Source organism: Bubalus kerabau, chromosome 3 (assembly GCF_029407905.1).
Source record: "Bubalus kerabau isolate K-KA32 ecotype Philippines breed swamp buffalo chromosome 3, PCC_UOA_SB_1v2, whole genome shotgun sequence".
NCBI lineage: Eukaryota > Metazoa > Chordata > Mammalia > Artiodactyla > Bovidae > Bubalus > Bubalus kerabau.
The window spans coordinates 23,160,023-23,179,095 of record NC_073626.1 but is presented as its reverse complement, the minus strand read 5'-3'; the positions used below and the strand labels follow the sequence as shown (position 1 = coordinate 23,179,095).

General features: G+C 37.9%; 2 protein-coding genes across 2 annotated transcripts; both read left to right on the top strand.

The window, feature by feature from the left end:
- Window positions 1–230: 230 nt before the first annotated feature.
- On the top strand, window positions 231–1,169 carry LOC129647503 (olfactory receptor 12D3-like). Its single transcript, XM_055574584.1, has one exon. It carries the CDS (start codon window positions 231–233, stop codon window positions 1,167–1,169), a length of 939 nt encoding a protein of 312 aa, XP_055430559.1.
- Window positions 1,170–11,072: 9,903 nt separating this feature from the next.
- Window positions 11,073–11,997, top strand: LOC129647502 (olfactory receptor 5V1-like). Its single transcript, XM_055574583.1, is given in 2 exon segments — window positions 11,073–11,144; window positions 11,146–11,997. Coding segments are annotated over 2 exon segments (924 nt in total).
- The last annotated feature ends 7,076 nt before the right edge of the window (window positions 11,998–19,073 follow it).

The following is a 19,073-nucleotide window of genomic DNA, read 5'->3' as shown; positions in this document are numbered from 1 at the left end:
CATCCTAAATATGCTTCTTTGTTCTATGTATCACATATATCACACTGACTCAGAATTTATCACAAATTTCTGTCCTTAATTATGTTGCAAGTGAATTTAATTCTAGCATTTCTAACCATTTTACTCACCATAGATCATCCTCATATACTTTCAGATGATAACTTGCTTCATTTAACCCATACAGTCTACTAGAGCAGATTTACTAATTGTTATCACTCCTTCTCAGAGCGATGGAGAACGTTACCACAGTGAATGAGTTTCTCCTGCTGGAACTGACCTCCACTCAGGAGCTGCAGCCTGTTCTCTTTATGACCCTCCTGATTATATACATGATCGATCTGTTTGGAAACGGGTCCATATTAGTGGTTGTCATCTCGGAGCCAAGACTCTACTCCCCTATGTATTTTTTCCTGGGAAATCTTTCTTGTCTGGATATCTGCTATTCTTCAGTGACACTGCCCATACTAATGGCAAACCTCCTCTCTGCTCACAAGGCCGTGTCTTTCCTGGGCTGCATCACTCAGCTACACTTCTTCCACTTTCTGGGCTGTACTGAGTCCATCTTGCTGGCCATTATGGGATTTGACCGATTTGTGGCCATCTGTTATCCACTTCGCTACACTCTTATCATGAACCTCAAGGCATGTATTCTCCTGGCAACTGTGGCCTGGATCACCAGTTTCTTTTATGCTCTGATGCATTCTGTCATGACTGCACGTCTGAACTTTTGCCACTCTTTGAAACTCAACTACTTCTTCTGCGATGTGAAGCCCCTCTTAGAGTTGGCTTGTGGTGACATTCGGCTCAATCAGTGGCTCATTTTTATTGTCACTGGCAGCTTATCTATGGCAGCGTGCTTTCTCACTTTCCTCTCCTACTTGTATATTATTGGCTTCCTTCTGTTCAAGAACCGGACCTGCCGTGGGCTCCACAAGGCTCTGTCCACATGTGCCTCTCATTTCATGGTCGTATCTCTGTTTTATGGAACTGTGGGGCTCACCTACATCCCCCCTGCCTCTGCCACATCTGTATCACAGGGACGGCATGTGGCTGTCATACACACCACTGTCACTTCACTGCTGAATCCATTGATATACACCCTTAGGAATAAGGAAGTGAAGTTGGCTTTGAAGAGAGTCTTTGGGAGGAAACTGAAGCTGTCTGTCTAAAGAAAATCATTGGCCAAACAGGAATAAATAAAAACTGTGCTTTTTATGACATTCATTTTCTCATATCTAATAAATCTGATACATTTCTTGAATTCAGTTTTCATTTCATAAATGGTAGGGAGATGAGAGGCATCAAGGATGATCACTAATTTTTATTTATTTATGTTAACACCAAGAAATATCTATAGTGTAGAATTAGTCTATGAATAGAGCAAGGGTGTGATAAAAGTTTTTATTTGCATTTTGCATAATAAAATTGTTTTGAATTGAGTTTTCCTTCCTACTAACTAATCCTCTTTATGCATAGAACAATATATTAAAAAAAAATCATAGATTAGTATGCAGGCTTTACTTTCAAAGACAACTTCATTTGTGACAATTTATTCTCTCTAGGCATGGTTTAATTCAATTTTTCTGGTAATAAGAGCAGTAATAAAAAAAACATAGTTTCACCATTATGGAATTTATACATAACTAAAACGAATCGGATAAGAATGTAAACATACAAGTATGGCAGAAAATGGCAGGTGAAAAAGACATTCTAAATGTTAATTCGAGGTAAAATCTAGGATGAATAGAGAGCATTTGTCTAAAAGAGAAACCGTTTTCTCAGTGTGTATGCCCAGCAGTGGGATTGCTGGATCATAAGGCATGTCTATTTCCAGTTTTTTAAGGAATCTCCACACTGTTCTCCATAGTGGCTGTACTAGTTTGCATTCCCACCAACAGTGTAAGAGGGTTCCCTTTTCTCCACACCCTCTCCAGCATTTATTACTTGTAGACTTTTGGATCGCAGCCATTCTGACTGGTGTGAAATGGTACCTCATAGTGGTTTTGATTTGCATTTCTCTGATAATGAGTGATGCTGAGCATCTTTTCATGTGTTTGTTAGCCATCTGTATGTCTTCTTTGGAGAAATGTCTATTTAGTTCTTTGGCCCATTTTTTGATTGGGTCATTTATTTTTCTGGAGTTGAGCTGTAGGAGTTGCTTGTATATTCTGGAGATTAGTTGTTTGTCAGTTGCTTCATTTGCTATTATCTTCTCCCATTCTGAAGGCTGTCTTTTCACCTTGCTAATAGTTTCCTTTGATGTGCAGAAGCTTTTAAGGTTAATTAGGTCCCATTTGTTTATTTTTGCTTTTATTTCCAATATTCTGGGAGGTGGGTCATAGAGGATCCTGCTGTGATGTATGTCAGAGAGTGTTTTGCCTATGTTCTCCTCTAGGAGTTTTATAGTTTCTGGTCTTACGTTTAGATCTTTAATCCATTTTGAGTTTATTTTTGTGTATGGTGTTAGAAAGTGTTCTAGTTTCATTCTTTTACAAGTGGTTGACCAGAGTTCCCAGCACCACTTGTTAAAGAGATTGTCTTTAATCCATTGTATATTCTTGCCTCCTTTGTCGAAGATAAGGTGTCCATATGTGCGAGTACCCCAATGTTCATCGCAGCACTGTTTATAATAGCCAGGACATGGAAGCAACCTAGATGTCCATCAGCAGATGAATGGATAAGAAAGCTGTGGTACATATACACAATGGAGTATTATTCAGCCATTAAAAAGAATACATTTGAATCAGTTCTAATGAGGTGGATGAAACTGGAGCCTATTATACAGAGTGAAGTAAGCCAGAAAGAAAAACACCAATACAGTATACTAACGCATATATATGGAATTTAGAAAGATGGTAACAATAACCCTGTGTACGAGACAGCAAAAGAGACACTGATGTATAGAACAGTCTTATGGACTCTGTGGGAGAGGGAGAGGGTGGGAAGATTTGGGAGAATGGCATTGAAACATGTAAAATATCATGTATGAAACGAGTTGCCAGTCCAGGTTCGATGCACGATACTGGATGCTTGGGGCTGGTGCACTGGGACGACCCAGAGGGATGGAATGGGGAGGGAGGAGGGAGGAGGGTTCAGGATGGGGAACACATGTAAACCTGTGGCGGATTCATTTTGATATTTGGCAAATCTAATACAGTTATGTAAAGTTTAAAAATAAAATAAAATTAAAAAAAAAAAATAAAAGAGAAACCGTGTTATATTTGATCCTTGATAAAATTACCAAAAAGGTATAACAGTCTAAGCGTAGTGGTCCACAAGATACTAGTGATGTAGAAATAATCATTAATGTTAGGATAAATGAAATCTTCTCAAATATTTTCTTATGACTTCTTTTCAGAATATGCCAGTACAGGCATACTTCAGAGATGCTGCGGGCTTGTTTCCAGCCCTAAAGCAGATGTGGCAATAAAGCAAGTCACGTGAAAAGCAAGTCACTTTTTCCGCACTGCATACGTTCATACCATAGTGTGTAATCTATTAAATGTACAATAGAATTATGTCTAAAACAAAGTATGTATCTTCATTAAAAACACTTTTCCTCGCCATCATCTGAACCTTCGGTGAGCTGTAGTAATAGCATCAAAGATCACTGATCACAGATAACCATAACGAATATACTAACACTGAAAAAGTTTGAAATATTGTGAGAATTACCAAAATGTGACAGGAGATTCAAAGTGGGCAAATGCTGTTTGGAAAATTGTGCTGACAAGCTCACTCAATGCTGGGCTGCCATAGATCTTCAATTTGTAAAAAAAAAAAAAAAAAGCACAATATCTGTGGACTGCAGTAAACTGAAATACAAAAAATTAAGATATGCTTGTACCTCAAGGAGAAAAATGGTTAAAAAAAATGCTGGACCCTCCTTTCTGCACTGCCCTCCTGTTCTAGATCTTAGTCCTGCAAATCTTCACTGCCTGGTCAGCTCTTTGACTCCTTCAGAAGGATTTTTAATATGTTGACTGATTTTCAGTTTTCCTCTTGAAGGTTTGTGTAAAACTGTTGCCAAAAGTGTAAATTTAGCTGAAGCTTTTTGGATCTGGTTTTTGAAGTGAGGTGATTTCTTTCTTTGTAAAGCAACTGAGATTTGCAGTTGTAGATCTGTTCTCCTCACAGCTTTAATAACAGACTATTTCCTTCAAATACACAGAGTTTCTCGCTACATCACTTCCTTCCTGAAATAATTCTGTCAAATGCGGCTTACTTCTTTGATTCTTTGAGTTCCATGCTGACTACTCCTTGAAACCAAATCAGGTCAAGAAAAATTCCTACTGCTGACTGATTAATAGCTTAGCTTATGCAACTTACTTAACAAAGGGAAATTCAGCAGCTTTTTCTTAGCTTTGCACCAGTGGGCTTCCTTTCTTGTTTTATCTCCATTGTTTTCTAAGCATTAATTTCTATTTTATTGTTCTGGGATTCATACTTTTCTTAATTTTTTAAAAATAAAGTTTGGATTTATTCTTCTATCATTTCTTTTAGGAAAATTTTTAGAAAAGAAGGGAACATGGACTAAATCTAACCATGTTAACACTGAATGTTTTACTTGTAGATTTAGATGATATCTAGAATAATCTTCATGGCTGAATTTCTGTGAATCTCTTCACCAAGAAAACTGGCTGAAACTTGTGAGGCAGAAAAATATATGCATAATGACTAGAATAAAAATGTGAAATGCCTAATATTGTCAATTGATTACAGTGGCTATGATGATATTTTACAGATGAAGATAAAAAGCAAAACTTTTAAATATTATGCTATCTTTTAAGATTTTACTCTGTTGAACAATTGCCTCTATTTCTCTGTTATTTTTATCACGATGAACTTGCCCGAAATTTCTCAGATAGAAAATAATAGGGAGTTGGAGAGGACATAACCATTCCTTCTAGTGGGAATAAAGATTTATATTGTCAAACAAATGTATTTTGATACTTTAGGTATAAGGAAATAGATGTGGAATAGTGAGAAACAGTGTACTGTGAGAAGATGCAATTTTATGTGACCCTTCTGCATTATTTATTATTTGTAAAATTCTCATATAGAAATAATTTCACTGTACTATTTTCTATTATCATTTCTATTAAAATGACAGTCATTTATTAGCTTAGTTGTCGGTTCTGTAGGTTAGAATTCCAGGTGTGTTATGTCTGGGTTTTCTGCTAAGTTTATCAAATGACTGAAATCAAGCTGTTGGCTGGGCTGCATTCCTTTCTGGAATCCAAGCTCATTCAGGTTGTTGGCCAAATTCCTTACAGTTGTAGAAAGAGATCTTCATTTCTTTGTTGAACGTCAGTTGAAGCTACTGCTGAATTTTAGAGGCTGCCTACACTTCTAATCATGTTTAAACAAGAGTGGAGAACTTCTCACACTTAAATTCCTCTTATAATTTAACTCTGACCTTTTCAACTCAGATTTAAAGGGCCCACATGATTATGTCAGACCCACCTGGAAAATCTCCCTATTTTAATGCTAATTAACTTGAGGATATCATTACATCTCTGACTCCAGTACTCTTGCCTGGAAAATCCCATGGATGGAGGAGCCTGGAAAGCTGCAGTCCATGGGGTCGCTGAGGGTCAGACATGACTGAGCGACTTCACTTTCACTTTTCACTTTCATGCATTGGAGAAGGAAATGGCAACCCACTCCAGTGTTCTTGCCTGGAGAATCCCAGGGATGGGGAAGCCTGGTGGGCTGCCGTCTATGGGGTCGCACAGAGTCGGACACGACTGAAGTGACTTAGCAATAGCAATCATTACATCTGCAAAATATATATATTTTGCCATATAATATAATTATAGAGGTAATATCACCTATGTTCATATGTTCTGCCTGTACTCAAAGGGAGGAGATTATACACAGATTAGGTTTGTTAGGATTTATCTTGGAATTTTGCCTACAACATATACACCCATCTTAAAAATTGTTATGTTACTCAAATGAGACAAATAGTATAAAAATATACTCATTAAAAATTTAAGTTTCTGAAATTACATGCTATTTAAATTTACATAATTATATAATGAAGGTCACTTGAACATCATTTTAAATACAACAATAAAAGCAACAACAATCATAATAATTTTCAACTATATCCAGCAATAAGGATATATTATGGAAAACTTATAATGGCAGTATTATTTTGTGCAAAATAATAATAGCAGTATTGTTCTTTTAAATTCTGCCACTATAAACAATTTTATATGTCCGTGCTGAATCACTTCAGTCATGTCCAACTCTTTCCAACGTTATGGACCATAGCCTGCCAGGGTCCTCTGTCCATGGGATTCTCCAAGCAAGAATACTGGAGTGGGTCACCATGCCCTCCTCCAGGATCTTCCCGACCCAGGGATTGAACCCTGCCTCTTATGGCCCCTGTATTGGCAGGTGGGTTATTTACCTCTAGTGCCACCTGGGGAAGCCCACAAACAATTTTATAATACACCCTAATTACTAGTAAGATATTCAAAGTCTCCAAAGTCTTTATCATTGCTATTTGGGGAAAAGTAATTAGATTTTCACTACACTGTATGCTTTTCTAAAGACATTATATAAACAGGAGGAAAGAAGAGGGTTTCTGGTGTTAGGCATGTGAGTTCGAAGAGAGCAGCGGCTTCCTCCCACGCTTACGGTGGTTCCAAACCTAAGTGGCCAGAGATGGTAACACTGAAGGAGACAATTTCATTCCTGTTCACATAAAAATATGAGGGAGAGGCTAATCCTTCTTTATAAGGGTAACATTTTCCTCCTTGACAACTCCTGGTTGAACCAAGACAGCAAATCAAATTAAACCAAACTGGGTAAGTGGGGCTAACATAAGTTGTCTTGGAAAAACAAAGAGATTACCCTATGAGTCTTCTGCAAAGAGAAATTAACTAAGTTAATTCTTTATGAAAGGAGATCTGAAGACTGATTTAACAATGAACAAATACATATTGTGTGCCAGGGACTGTTCTAGATGCTCAGAAAGCATCATTAACAGTCAATACACTGATTTTGTAAAACTTATATCCAACTTGTGTTAATTGCTCAGTTGTGTTCAATTCTTTGCAACACTATGGACTGTAGCCCATCAGGCTCCTCTGTCCATGGGAATTCTCCAGGCAAGACTACTGGAGTGAGTTGCCATTCCCATCTCCAGAGAAGCTTCATGACCCAGGTGTCAAAGCTGAGTCTCCTGCACTGCAGGAAAATTCTTTACTGACTGAGTCACTAGGAGAGCCCATATCCAACTAGGGGAATAGGCAATCCACAATAAGCAGGATAAATAGATAAATTATATATGGATTTCAGAAGGTGCTATGTGTCATGCGGAAATGAAAGGAGCATGAGAGGGGTTTAGAGTGTAGGAGGGCACCAATAGGATGATCAGAGTGGTTTCATTAAATAAATGTTATTTGAGGTAAGATTTAAATAAAGTTAAGACTTTTGTCAGCTGGCCATGGGGAAGAGCAAAGGGGAACAGCAAAGAGGCCAGTGTGACTTGACTGAGTGAACAAAGGGGAGAAAGGGGGAAAATTAGGTTGGAAGAGTGAAAAGAAAAAGATTTTACAGAGCTTGTAGTATTTTTTAAAGAATCTGATTTTATAGGGAATTCCTTAGTGGTCCAGTGGTTATGGCTCAGTGCTTTCACTGTGGTGGGCCCTAGTTCTATCCTTGGAGGGGGAAATAAGATTCCCACAAACTGGGAAAAGCAGCCAAAAAAAAAATTGAATTTACAGTCTGAGCTAGGATGATTGGAGGGTTATGAGTGGAAGCATGATGATGGAAGGTGATTTACACATAATTGGGCTTCACTGGTGGCTCAGCCAGTAAAGAATCTGCCTGCAATGCAGGAGACCTGGGTTCAATCCTTGGGTGGGGAAGATCCCCTGGAGGAGAGCATGGCAACCCACTCCAGTATTCTTGCCTGGAGAATCCCCATAGACAGAGGAGCCTGGAGAGCTACAGTCCATGGGGTCACAAAGAGTTGGACACGACCGAGCAACTAAGCACTGCATGCACTGGGCAAGATTAGAAGCATTAAACTATTGAGAATAAGATTATAACTATTAACTGAGACATAGTGAAGACTCGGTAGCTAGAGAAATGAAAATAAGCAGTAAGATTCTGTGTATAAACATTTCATAATTGATCTAACAATTAGGAATTGGGGGAACATTGAGATAAAGGTCTAACAAAGTAAGTTCGAGAGATGGCAAAGAATAGGAAATGAGACCATCAGTTTAATTATTGTTTTTGAGAAGTTTTGATATAAATATCAGAAAAATGAGATGGTAAAGAAAAATAGTGAAAAAGAAAGACAACAAATTTTTTTATGTTAGGAGAAATAATAGCCTGTTTCTCTGCTAAAGAGAATGCTTCATCAGAGAAAGAAAAAAGAATTACGGAGGAGAGAGTACCATTGCTGGAGTGCACACTTGATTAAGTGAGGGAGTGTCATCAAAAGCACAAGTGAGAAGGTTGGCTTGTGCTTTTGGGAGGTGGGAGGGGGGTTCAGGATAGGGAACACATGTACACCCATGGCTGATTCATGTCAATGTATGCCAAACACCACTACAATATTAAAACAAAATTTTTAAACACAGATGGGGGTGGGGGGGAGCTCAAAAGGGAGGAGATATATGTATACCTATGGCTGATTCATGTTGTTGTACAGCAGAAAGCAACACAACATTGTAAAGCAATTATCCTCCAATCAAAACTGAAATTTTAAAAAAAGCACAGATAATCACTCTCTAGTAATATAGACACAGATGGGAAAGCAGATTTGTACATAGAAGCAAACACATATGATGCTGAGTCTGGAAGTTCTTTTCAATTGCTTCAAATTTCTCATAGACAAGAAAACAAGATCAGCATTTGAGAATAAATATAGAGAAAAAGCATACTGGAGATTTGAAATGGTTATCCAGGGGTGTGTGAGAGTGAATGGACTTGAGAGCTGTAAATAAGTCCTTGAATACAGTCTAACTTGATCAAACAGTAGTTGAATTTCAGCTATAGTGAGGCTATAGATTCAGGCATTTAGCAAAAATTAACAATAGTACTCTGTGAACGTCAATTCAACAAAGTAGTCTCTTGCGTCATTGATGAATTCCATTAGTGTTTGATATGTTTGTTTATGTTAATAAGTAAGATGAAAGTGAATCAAGGAAGTTATATGTCTGAATTTCTCTCATTTGTCAGTGACATTAGTTTTTCTAAAAGTACAAAATTTTTTGAATACTGGAAGAAACGTTCCTCCACTTTTTGTGTTATTTGCAATATAATGGCTACAAACATGACACAGTTTTAAGTTTAAACTGCATCACCAACAGGGCTTCCCCAGTGGCTCAGAGAGTAAAGACTCTGCCTTTAACGCAGGAGACCCGGATCCGCTCCCTGGGTCAGGGAGTTCCCATGGAGAAGAGAATGGCAACCCGCCCTGTATTCTTGCCTGGAGAATCCCTTGGACAGAGGAACCTGGCCAGGCTATAGTCCATGGGGTCACAAAGAGCTGGACATGACCAAGCGACTAAGCAAGCAGACATCGTTAATATATTTCCACCACTTTCTTAAGCCTAGACAATCAACAAAACCATGAACCAATCTCATAATTTATAGAATTACCAGCTCCTTGGCTTAAATACTTCCACTGTGACTAGTTGCAAGCTATCAACATGATTCACTGAACATGAGTTTGGGAATAAATGATCAGTGGAGAAGGCAATGGCACCCCACTCCAGCACTCTTGCCTGGAAAATCGCATGGATGGAGGAGCCTAGTAGGCTGTAGTCCATGGGTTGCTGTGTCCATGGGACATGACTGAGTGACTTCCCTTTCACTTTTCACTTTCATGTATTGGAGAAGGAAATGGCAACCCACTCCAGTGTTCTTGCCTGGAGAATCCCAAGGATGGGGGAACCTGGTGGGCTGCTGTCTCTGGGGTTGCACAGAGTCGGACACGACTGAAGCGACTTAGCAGCAGCAGCAGCAGCAGCAGCAAGCCATTTTATGGCATCTCCATCATACACATACAATAAAAGCAATAATCTCTAAAGTAAAGATAATAGGAACATGTAAAATGATTAGGGAGTGATGTCTTGTGTGAGTTACCTCTGTTTTTAATATAATTTACTCAATTGGAAGTTTACATAAACAATGGTTGTGTTTAATATCTTGCTTACAAAATTTCTGGACATTAACAACAAGCTTTTTTGAACCAGTAATAGCTAGCTCTAGTGTACCTGTGATGTAGTGATTTCTAGTGGCATACAGTACAGGATAAACTTTGTACAGTAAATGATAAATAAAATATTAATTCATTCTCCCTTTATAAAGAATAAAGAGTTCTTTTTATTTTTTTTATTTTTTAGAAAGGCTTTCAACAGCCAGAACTTATTTTTATTAGCTGAACACCCAAGTCTGAGCATCTTGAACTGTAAAATATATACGGTCAGATTAATTGTGAATTTCCTCTGTATTTTATGGAACTGCCCTCCCCCTCAAATATATTATCAACCCATGGTACCACTATGTCTTTTTCTGCTCTCCTAATTCTCTAAGCGTGACCAACTAATTCTACATTCAGTCTACAAATGTCAGCCTCCAAAAGTGTGCAAGGCAGCACAGTTTTTTGTTTAATTAATTTTTATTGGAGTATAGTCGCTTTACAATCAGGGCAGCATAGTTGATTGACCCACTGACAATTGTCTTTAATGAGCTTCCAAATTGCTGCAGCCCAGGAAGACAGAGTAGATGGGCCTTTTCTTCCTTTAGTGCACGTGTTTTACTTGAAAATTCAAAACTGTCTGTAGTGTTCATTTTAAAATATTTGACCAACAGATGAAAGGCTGATAATGTTTATGCTGGGTGCTAATGCATACAGTTTATTTGCTGTGGGATTGTGCATTTTTACAGATCCATCTAATATTTTCTTGATAAATAATATCTTTTCCTCTATGAAACTTTTATTTTCTAGTTTCGTAGCCTGTTTCAGGAGCAATTCCTGACTACAGAAATCCATGCTTCCTCGTTCTCAATTTCAGAAAGAAAACCAGAGCTGTATTATGAAAGGAGAAAACCAAACGGTTCTATTTGAGTTTATCATCTTGGGATTCTCCAACTTAAATGAGTTAAAATTTTTTACTTTTCACTATTTTCCTGGTAGCATATATCTGTACTTTGGGAGGAAATACCTTCATAATTTTGGTGACCATGATTGATCCACGCCTCCACACTCCCATGTATTTTTTTCTGGAAAACTTAGCTTTTCTTGACATCTGCTACACCACCACCAATGTTCCCCAGATGATGGTACATTTACTATCAGAGAGAAAAAGCATTTCTTATTTGGGTTGCATAGTGCAACTTTTTGCATTTATTTTTTTTGTTGGGTCAGAGTCCCTGCTTCTGGCAGCTATGGCATATGATCGCTACATTGCAATCTGTAAGCCCTTAAGGTATTCGGTTATTATGAACAAAGTCCTGTATAGCCAGTTAGCAACTTCCTGCTGGACTGGTGGTTTCCTCAACTCAGTGGTGCACACAGTACTGACATTCCATCTGCCCTTCTGTGGCAACAACAAGATTAATTATTTCTTCTGTGACATCCCTCCTTTGCTGATCTTGTCTTGCGGGGACACTTCTGTCAATGAGTTGGCCCTATTATCCATTGGGGTCTTCATTGGTTGGACTCCTTTTTTATGTATCATACTTTTCTACCTTTATATTATTTCTACCATTTTAAGGATCAGGTCTTCTGAGGGGAGGCAAAAGGCCTTTTCTACCTGTGCTTCCCACTTGATCATTGTCCTTCTCTATTTTGGCAGCTCCATCTTCACATATGTACGACCCATATCAGCGTATTCACTGGAGAAGGACAGACTGATCTCAGTATTGTACAGTGTTGTCACCCCCATGTTAAACCCTATTATCTACTCCTTGAGGAATAAGGATATTAAAGAGGCTGCAAAAGTTGTGGGGAGAAAGTAGCAGGCTTCAAGTTCCCTCTCTTTTGCTGTGTAAACTTTTCTAAGAAAACGACGTATTACAAAACTGTCCATCTTACTTTTAGAGCTGACTTTTGCAAATTACTCTCAAGCAAAATTAAAAGTCAATGCAAATTTTCACAGCCAGTGATTAGCAAACACTCTTGTTTAAAAAGTCTGTATCAGATCAGATCAGATCAGTCACTCAGTCGTGTCCAACTCTTTGTGACCCCATGAATCGCAGCACGCCAGGCCTCCCTGTCCATCACCAACTTCTGGAGTTCACTGAGACTCACGTCCATCAAGTCGGTGATGCCATCCAGCCATCTCATCCTCTGTCGTCCCCTTCTCCTCTTGCCCCCAATCCCTCCCAGCATCAGAGTCTTTCCCAATGAGTCAACTCTTCGAATGAGGTGGCCAGAGTACTGGAGTTTCAGCTTTAGCATCATTCCTTCCAAAGAAATCCCAGGGCTGATCTCCTTCAGAATGGACTGGTTGGATCTCCTTGCAGTCCAAGGGACTCTCAAGAGTCTTCTCCAACACCACACTTCAAAAGCATCAATTCTTCGGCACTCAGCTTTCTTCACAGTCCAACTCTCCCATCCATACATGACCACAGGAAAAACCATAGCCCCGACTAGACGAAACTTTGTTGGCAAAGTAATGTCTCTGCTTCTCAATATGCTGTCTATGTTGGTCATAACTTTTCTTCCAAGGAGTAAGCGTCTTTTAATTTCATGGCTGCAGTCACCATCTGCAGTGATTTGGGAGCCCAGAAAAATAAAGTCTGACACTGTTTCCCCTGTTTCCCCATCTATTTCCCAAGAAGTGATGGGACCGGATGCCATGATCTTCGTTTTCTGACTGTTGAGCTTTAAGCCAACTTTTTCACTCTCTACTTTCACTTTCGTCAAGAGGCTTTTGAGTTCCTCTTCACTTTCTGCCATAAGGGTGGTGTCATCTGCATATCTGAGGTTAATGATATTTCTCCCAGCAATCTTGATTCCAGCTTGTGTTTCTTCCAGTCCAGTGTTTCTCATGATGTACTCTGCATATAAGTTAAATAAACAGGGTGATAATATACAGCCTTGACGAACTCCTTTTCCTATTTGGAACCAGTCTGTTGTTCCATGTCCAGTTCTAACTGTTCCTTCCTGACCTGCATACAAATTTCTCAAGAGGCAGATCAGGTGGTCTGTATAAAATATTGCAAATTTTTTTTCAGAGATCAGTGAACTAAAAGGATAGGAATCACAAGGCCAACACTGAACAGAGTTGAAAATAAAAAACTGTGAAAGGGACTCCTTGTGAGGACTTCTGATGATCTTAGGAAGTGTTTGAGTTTCTGAACAGCATTTTAACATTCTTGTAAGATTGGAGGGCTAAAATTGGATCTTGAGCTACCTAATTGAAATTTAGCTGGTATCCTCATTTTATCTGGCAAATTTGTCAATAACTCATGTGCCTGTGCTATGCTTAGTCACTTATAGGCCTAGTGGCTATCATAGTGGACAATGTATACATAGAACAATTATGTCTTTGCAGTTATTGGGTAGTGCTTCTCTGAAAGAAGAAAACTAAGATAGGCAACTTCCTTTAAGAGATGTTGCAACCAATTGCAAAGTTAAAAAGATAGTGTGTTAATGATTCACTTATATATTGATCATTGAAACAAACTAAAAAAAGTTCTATGAATAAACATATGTATTTGATTATATGATAGATGAGGCCAGAATAAGCTTGAAAGAAAAGTTGAGTAAGAATAATCTTTTCAATAAAAAGACAAAAGGGTTTATGATTCCAGCCTTACAGTTTATACAAAAATCAGTTCTAGAATACTGCATACCTCAATGTATAAAAGAACAGTAAAGCCTTTAGAAAATGATATAGGATGTACTACCATATCACATATGAATTTGTCAGATCCAATCCAGAGAAGAGACCTGAGACTACACAGTCTCCTTGGGAACATTGCAGCCTCTGGTAGGAAGGGCAACAGTCCCTGCATTCAAAGGCTATGGGCTAGAGAACACCGGGCCTCTTGGGTAGAAACCCTCAGTGCTTCCTGCAGCCTGTAGCCATCCAGCCCAGCCCTTTATGGCTAGGGCTGCTGCTGTGTGGTTAACGATCATGGTGGGTGGGGTTGATCCCGGTTTCCAGGGGACTGTCACTGTGGACACCATATGAGATAAGATGAATAAGTGACAAAGCCAACATTTTACATGTCAAAAGGAAATTAAAATTAAAAATATTAATATATTCCTTTCCACCCCCACCCAAGTCACTCTTGCTTAGGGATTGATTTTTTTTCCCCCTCTCAATTTTCTTGACTAATACTAAAGCCTCCTATTAAGTCTCCCCATTCTTCACCCTATTTTACTAAATCCTATACATTTTGTCTGAATAAACTCAAAGCATATATTTGTTAGAAGTTAATGAAGCAAAGAGAGAGGGAAGGTGCTTTAGATGGCTATGAGCTGTGTATTAGGAAGAAATAAATTTCTCTTGTTTCACTTGGTATCAAGTAATCTGTGTTTTAGACTTGTTCATGGACTTTCCTTTTTTCTTTCTGTTGACAGTAAATGCTTAGTAAATGCTTTTGATAGTCATCCATACTGTTGCATACACTGTTGCCCATTCACTTTTCATTGCTGTATGGTATTCCATCACATGGCTAGGCCCACAAACACTTTATTCATTCAATAAACTTAACAAACATCTAAAGATTGTGTGAAGGTATTATTTTCACAATTTCTAGGTTAATTTTTGAAGAAAAATTTAAAAGGGAGACTTGTTCAACCTGGCATTAAGACATAAACTAGGGCCTAGTAATGGAAAGTCAAGTTCCTGGTCCAAAAAGAAAAATATCATCGGATAGAGGTCTTAGATACAGATCCAAGAATTTGTATAGAAGCAGTACATACTAAGTATGGTGCTACAATACATAATGAAAACTTAGTTATAGTTTGGAAAAAATCAGATCATTAAATGAAGAAAAATAAAATTAGTTTTCTAACTTCCACTTTGTAAAAAGATGAACTTTAAATGGATCAAGAAGCAAAATTTGAAATCTAAAAATTGTAAAGTTAATATAAAAAAGTTTCAAAGAATATATTTATGAACTAGCAGTGGGAAATTTTAAATAAATCTTAAATTGCACAGCCCATAACCTAAGAAAATATGGATTTTATCATGACAAAATGAATGACTTCTTTTCCATGGAACAATAAAAATTAATGCACAGATGACCCCTTTCTATAAATTATTTGAAAAAGTTAAATTTATAAATGACCAATGATGTCTTAAATAAGGAATTCCTACAAATGAATGAGAAAAAAAGCCCAGGAAACTTAATTAAGAATATGTGCAAAGAATAAACATAGCAGATTAGTAGGAGAGGAAACCCAAATGATTGACACACAAAAAATCTCCACATAGAGGGCATGTTCAAAATTGCTAGTAGTCTGAGTTATTCAAATTAGAATAATAATGAGCCACCGCCTCATTCCCATCAGATTGACAAAAACTAGAAAACTTGATAACTCCAAGCAATGTGAGGAACACTTGTATGCTTCTGTGGATGATACAGGTACAACTGGGCTAGATGGTAGAATTTTGAAGATCAACCTTGTGTAATTTAACTCTACTCTGTGGAAATCTGGTTTCACTTTGCTCTAACTTTAATTTGTTCTAGAGAAGTCCCCTCTGATTCTGAGGTACTTCCAGGACAGGAAAGCGCTATAAAAATCTTAGCATTATCTTTAGCTTTCCAGAGTGAAAAGCTTTCCAGTGTATCATGATAGAATGGATGATGGAATTATATTCTAAAGTCATGGTGGCTTGATGAACTTAACTACTTGAATATGGCTTAAGTGCTTAACATGGGTAGGAAGGGAGAATTTTAGAAGTAGTAACAGAAGTGGTTTCCGAGCATTTTTGTTCCAAAATCAGTTTCATTAAAAAAACGAAAACAAAACAAACCTCTTGGAACCTACATATCAATACATTACACATCTTGCAGGATGTTAAAATATTATGTTTCCATTTTAGTTGAGACAAATCTATCCAAAAGCAAGGTGCTAGGTCACTAAAGAAGTACAGAGTTAGAGAATTGATTCTGTGGCTAAAGAGGATTTCTTTGGTGAGAACTGGGGTGTTAAGTAAGCCTCCCCCAGTCCCAGAAAGGTGCTTCCCCTTAACTTCAGCTGAGAGGAAAAAAGAGAACAAGTTAAAGATCTCGACTGTACCATTGGAATTGTAGAGTTCAAGGACCAATATACAATAATGTGGTAGAGGCAAAGGCTGCAAGATGATTCTCATTGGTCAGTTGTGGGCCAAAAGGTAAGAGTCTACCTGGAACAGTTTTGATTTCACATGAGACTTCCAGAAGCAGAATTGCAATGGCAACAGAGCTGCTGGAAGACAAGCAGATGATTAGGGACTGAGGCAGGAGTTGGAAGGAGCGAATCTCTGGATCTCAGAGGTGTGTCTCTCGGGTCCTTAGAAGAGTCCACAAAACACAGGGACCTTCTGCATCCAGGGAGCATGTCCTTGCCCACTCCAGTTCCTTGCGCTGACTTTCAGGAATTGAGGATGCTCCTGGCATTCAGGTAGAAGACCCTGTATTCAGCACAGACTTTCCAGGGTCAGTTAATATCTGTCACTTCCTTGTGTTCATAAAAGTTGTTCTGCAGTAGGGTCTACAATTTGAATTGTGATCTCTGCACTTTTGGTGCATTTTTGATCACAGGTGAGTAAGCAGTTTTTTAATTGCTTAGCTATAGCTCTACATCTCTTGGAGATACACTTTCTATGCCTTGTTCTTTAGATGAGAGACTACGTAAGTGGGCAAGTGGAGTGTAATGAGCTGTGAGATTCCAAAGGAGGGAGAAATCGAACTCTCATCCCATGCTATGAATGGCAGGCTGAGTGTGTGTGCACCACGGAGCTGCTGTTATTTTAGGTATTTCAGCATCACTCAGAATGGCCCTCTGCTGGCTTACTGATTCTTCATTAATAAAGGACAGAAACATAGGGTCAAAGTCTGACTTACACATCAATTTCTGTTTTATTTATCATTTTATTTCAAGTTTTAAAAATACATTTGTTGAATAAAATAAGCAGCATGGTTTAGTCTAGTAGTTGGTCTCTTACCACCTCAAAAATGGAAGGAAAGATTGAAAAAGGTGAAGGAAGAGATAAGCAGTGATGGAAAACATGGATTAGACAATGGGATTTTAGGGTCCCTCTCTTGACAGTGCTGTTTGCATTAGAGAATTCATTTGATTCTGGTAAAGTGAAATACTATATTATGGGAATTTAACCCTTTATCCAACATATTTGTTCCTTCTACTGAAAATATCCACAGTAGGTCACAGAGGGAAAAGACAGAAATTAAAACAAAAATACAAATAAGCATCTTTTCAAACTTAGAATTCGAATATGTATTTGTATACAGACCAGGGCAATCAATGAAGTTTATTTTTTTGATTAATATATAATACTCTCCTTCATTTTTACTTTTGCTTTTTATTTTTTAAATATTTATTTATTTGGCTGCACCAGATCTTAGTTGCAGTATACAGGATCTAGACCCCTGACCAAGTATTGAATCCAGGACCCTTGCATTGGGAGTGCAGAGTCTTAGCCACTGAGTCACCAGGGAAGTCCCTCACCTCCAGTTTTAGAAAGTCATGTTTAATTTATCTTGTTAGCTTCTTTTTTGCATCAAACTACAAAATCAATATTTCTCCGTGAATTAGAATTTGAACATTTTAAACTAAGAGATTCTCTGTATTATTATTTTAATTTTATCACACATTTCTATTAATTGACCTAAACCAAGCTCTAGAGCAGTATCCTTTAATAATACAAGCATGAACACTTAAATTAATTTACAGCAGAGCCAGGAAATTTAAAAATTATAATAAGGATCAATTTTTCAAAAATTATTTAATTAAATACCAGATATTTAGTAACAATTATTAATAGATTTAACTATCAGGACATGGCCGGCATAGCCCATTGCCATTAACAGTCAGGAAAAAACCGATTAGAGTTGGAAACAAATTGAAATAATCCAGTTATGTGAATATAAGTGGTAGTAAAAGTATTTTTAAAGAAAATTCTATTGTCAGCAATAAAGTTTAATTTTTAGCTACTTAATCAAATGTGTATTAGTCTGGGAAAGATAAAACTTGCAATTTTTACCTGATGGCCACATAACTCTGCTGCTGCTGCTGCTAAGTCGCTTCAGTCGTGCCGACTCTGTGCGACCCCATAGAAGGCAGCCCACTAGGCTCCCCCGTCCCTGGGATTCTCCAGGCAAGAATACTGGAGTGGGTTGCCATTTCGTTCTCCGATGCATGAAAATGAAAAGTGAAAGTGAAGTCGCTCAGTCGTGTCTGACTCCTAGCGACCCCATGGACTGCAGCCTATCAGGCTCCTCCGTCCGTGGGATTTTCCAGGCAAGAGTACTGGAGTGGGGTGCCGTTGCCTTCTCCGCACATAACTCTATCAGATATTTATTTTGCTGAGACTCAGTGTTTTCATCTGGAATTCGGAATGACAACATTATTTATCTCAGAGAATTTATCTAAAGAGTAAATTAGATTCTAGGTAGAAAGTACTCAAAGGTTTTAAGTGCTTTTCTCTACCCAGCACTTACAATAATTTGTCCAACAAACACTGAATCCTACAGTAGCCAAATGGCTCTTGAATTTTCCAGAATGATGACCAGCATCAGGGGGTCTCTAATTTATTAGGATGAATCTTTAAAGTTTGTTAAAAGATAGGACAGTTAACTCCAAGTTCAAGGAATCTAATTTAGTATGCTTATTACTGAAATTTATCATAACAAAGATAAACATAATCATCCATTAATAAGAGTGGGTGTATAAAAAATTTGCTGTATTGATATGAATATTTGTATATAATTCAAACATCATGTTTCAGGAGAATATTTATTGCCATGAGAAATCATTGTAAAATGGTGCTTAAGGAAAAAACGCAAATTAAAACATGTACTTTCTGATCTCCATTTTGAATATTTCGTGCATGGAAAATTGATTAGATGAACAT

Bases quoted from the DNA above. Each gene is read 5' to 3' on its own strand.
- LOC129647503 (XM_055574584.1), top strand. From the start codon at position 231: ATGGAGAACGTTACCACAGTGAATGAGTTTCTCCTGCTGGAACTGACC.